Raw genomic sequence first — 2004 nt, forward strand, 5'->3', positions numbered from 1 at the left:
CAGCCCTGTTCCCACCACCAGCACAACCTCTGCTTCTACAACCAGCACAACCTCTGCTCCTGGAACTACTCCCAGCCCTGTTCCCACCACCAGCATCACCAGCTCTGTTCCTACAATCAGCACCACCAGCTTTGCTCCTACATTCAGCACCAGTTCTGCTCCTACAACCAGCACAACCTCTAGTCCTGGAACTACCCCAAGCACTGTTCCCACCACCAGCGCAAACTCTGCTTCTACAACCAGAACAACCTCTGCCGCTACAAGCAGAACAACCTCTGCTGCTACAACCAGCACAACCTCTAGTCCTGAGACTACTCGCAGCCCTGCCCCTATCACCACCACAACCTCTGCTCCTACAACCAGCACAACCTCTAGTCCTAGAAGTACTCCCAGCCCTGTTCCCACCACCAGCACAACCTCTGCTCCTACAACCAGTAAAACCTCTGCTTCTACAACCAGCACAACCTCTAGTCCTGAAACTACTCCCAGCCCAGTTCCTGCCACCAGCACAACCTCTGCTCCTACAACCAGCACCAGCTATGCTCCTACAACCAGTACCAGTTCTGCTCCTACAAACAGCACAACCTCTATTCCTGGAACTACTCCCAGCCCTGTTCCCACCACCAGCACAACTTCTGCTCCTACAACCAGCACAACCTCTGCCGCTACAAGTAGCACAACCTCTGCCGCTATAACCAGCACAACCTCAGGTCCTGAAACTACTCACAGCCCTGTTCCTACCACCAGCACAACCGCTGCTTCTACTACCAGCACAACCTCTGGTCCTGGAACTACTCCCAGCCCAGTTCCTACCACCAACACAACCTCTGCTCCTACAACCAGCACCAGTTCTGCTCCTACAACCAGCAAAACCTCTGCTTCTACAACCAGCACAACCTCTAGTCCTGGAACTACTCCCACCTCTGTTCCCACCACCAGCACAACCTCTGCTTCTACAACCAGAACAACCTCTGCCCCTACAAGCAGCACAACCTCTGCTCCTACAACCAGGACAACTTCTAGTCCTGGAACTACTCCCAGCCCCGTTCCCACCACCAGCACAACCTCTGCTCTTACAACCAGCAAAACCTCTGCTTCTACAACCAGCACAACGTTTGGTCCTGGAACTACTCCCAGTCCAGTTCCTACCACCAGCACAACCTCTGCTCCTACAACCAGCACCAGCTCTGCTCCTACAACCAGCACCAGTTCTGCTCCTACAACCAGCACAACCTCTATTCCTGGAACTACTCCCAGTCCAGTTCCTACCACCAGCACAACCTCTGCTCCTACAACCAGCACCAGCTCTGCTCCTACAACCAGCACCAGTTCTGCTCCTACAACCAGCACAACCTCTATTCCTGGAACTACTCCCAGCCCTGTTCCCACCATCAGCACAACCTCTGCTCCTACAAGCAGCAAAACCTCTGCCCCTACAAGCAGCACAACCTCTGCCACTATAACCAGCACAACCTCTGCTTCTACAACCAGCACAACCTCTGGTCCTGAAACTACTCCCAGCCCTGTTCCTACCACCAGTATAACCTTTGCTCCTACAACCAGCACCACCAGCTCTGCTCCTACAACCAGTACCAGTTCTGCTCCTACAACCAGCACAACCTCTAGTCCCGGAACTACTCCCAGCACTGTTCCCACCACCAGCACAACCTCTGCCCCTACAACCAGAACAACCTCTACCCCTATAAGCAGCACAACCTCTGCTGCTATAACCAGCACAACCTCTCGTCCTGAAACTACTCCCAGCCCTGTTCCTACCACCAACACAACCTCTGCTTCTACAACTAGCACAACCTCTGGTCCTGGAACTACTCACAGCCCTGTTCCTACCACCCATACCATCAGCTCTGTTCCTACAACCAGCACCACCAGCTCTGCTCCTACAACCAGCACCAGCTCTGCTCCTACAACCAGCAGAAACTCTAGTCCTGGAACTACTCCCAGCCCTGTTCCCACCACCAGCACAACCTCTGCTTCTACAACCAG

At 53.9% G+C, this 2004-nt stretch overlaps 1 protein-coding gene across 1 annotated transcript in view; it reads left to right on the forward strand.

Moving 5' to 3' along the window:
- MUC5AC (mucin 5AC, oligomeric mucus/gel-forming) overlaps positions 1-2004 on the forward strand; it is a 42588-nt gene that overhangs the window by 24458 nt on the left and 16126 nt on the right. The window contains exons 33-39 of the mRNA XM_011930145.1: positions 10-106; positions 184-302; positions 495-671; positions 807-902; positions 1143-1381; positions 1492-1538; positions 1649-1758. Coding sequence (XP_011785535.1) covers positions 10-106; positions 184-302; positions 495-671; positions 807-902; positions 1143-1381; positions 1492-1538; positions 1649-1758 — 885 coding nt within the window. The remainder of the gene's footprint in view (positions 1-9; positions 107-183; positions 303-494; positions 672-806; positions 903-1142; positions 1382-1491; positions 1539-1648; positions 1759-2004) is intronic.

The sequence above is a fragment of the Colobus angolensis genome, unplaced genomic scaffold (genome assembly GCF_000951035.1).
Source record: "Colobus angolensis palliatus isolate OR3802 unplaced genomic scaffold, Cang.pa_1.0 Scaffold84, whole genome shotgun sequence".
Taxonomy (NCBI): domain Eukaryota; kingdom Metazoa; phylum Chordata; class Mammalia; order Primates; family Cercopithecidae; genus Colobus; species Colobus angolensis.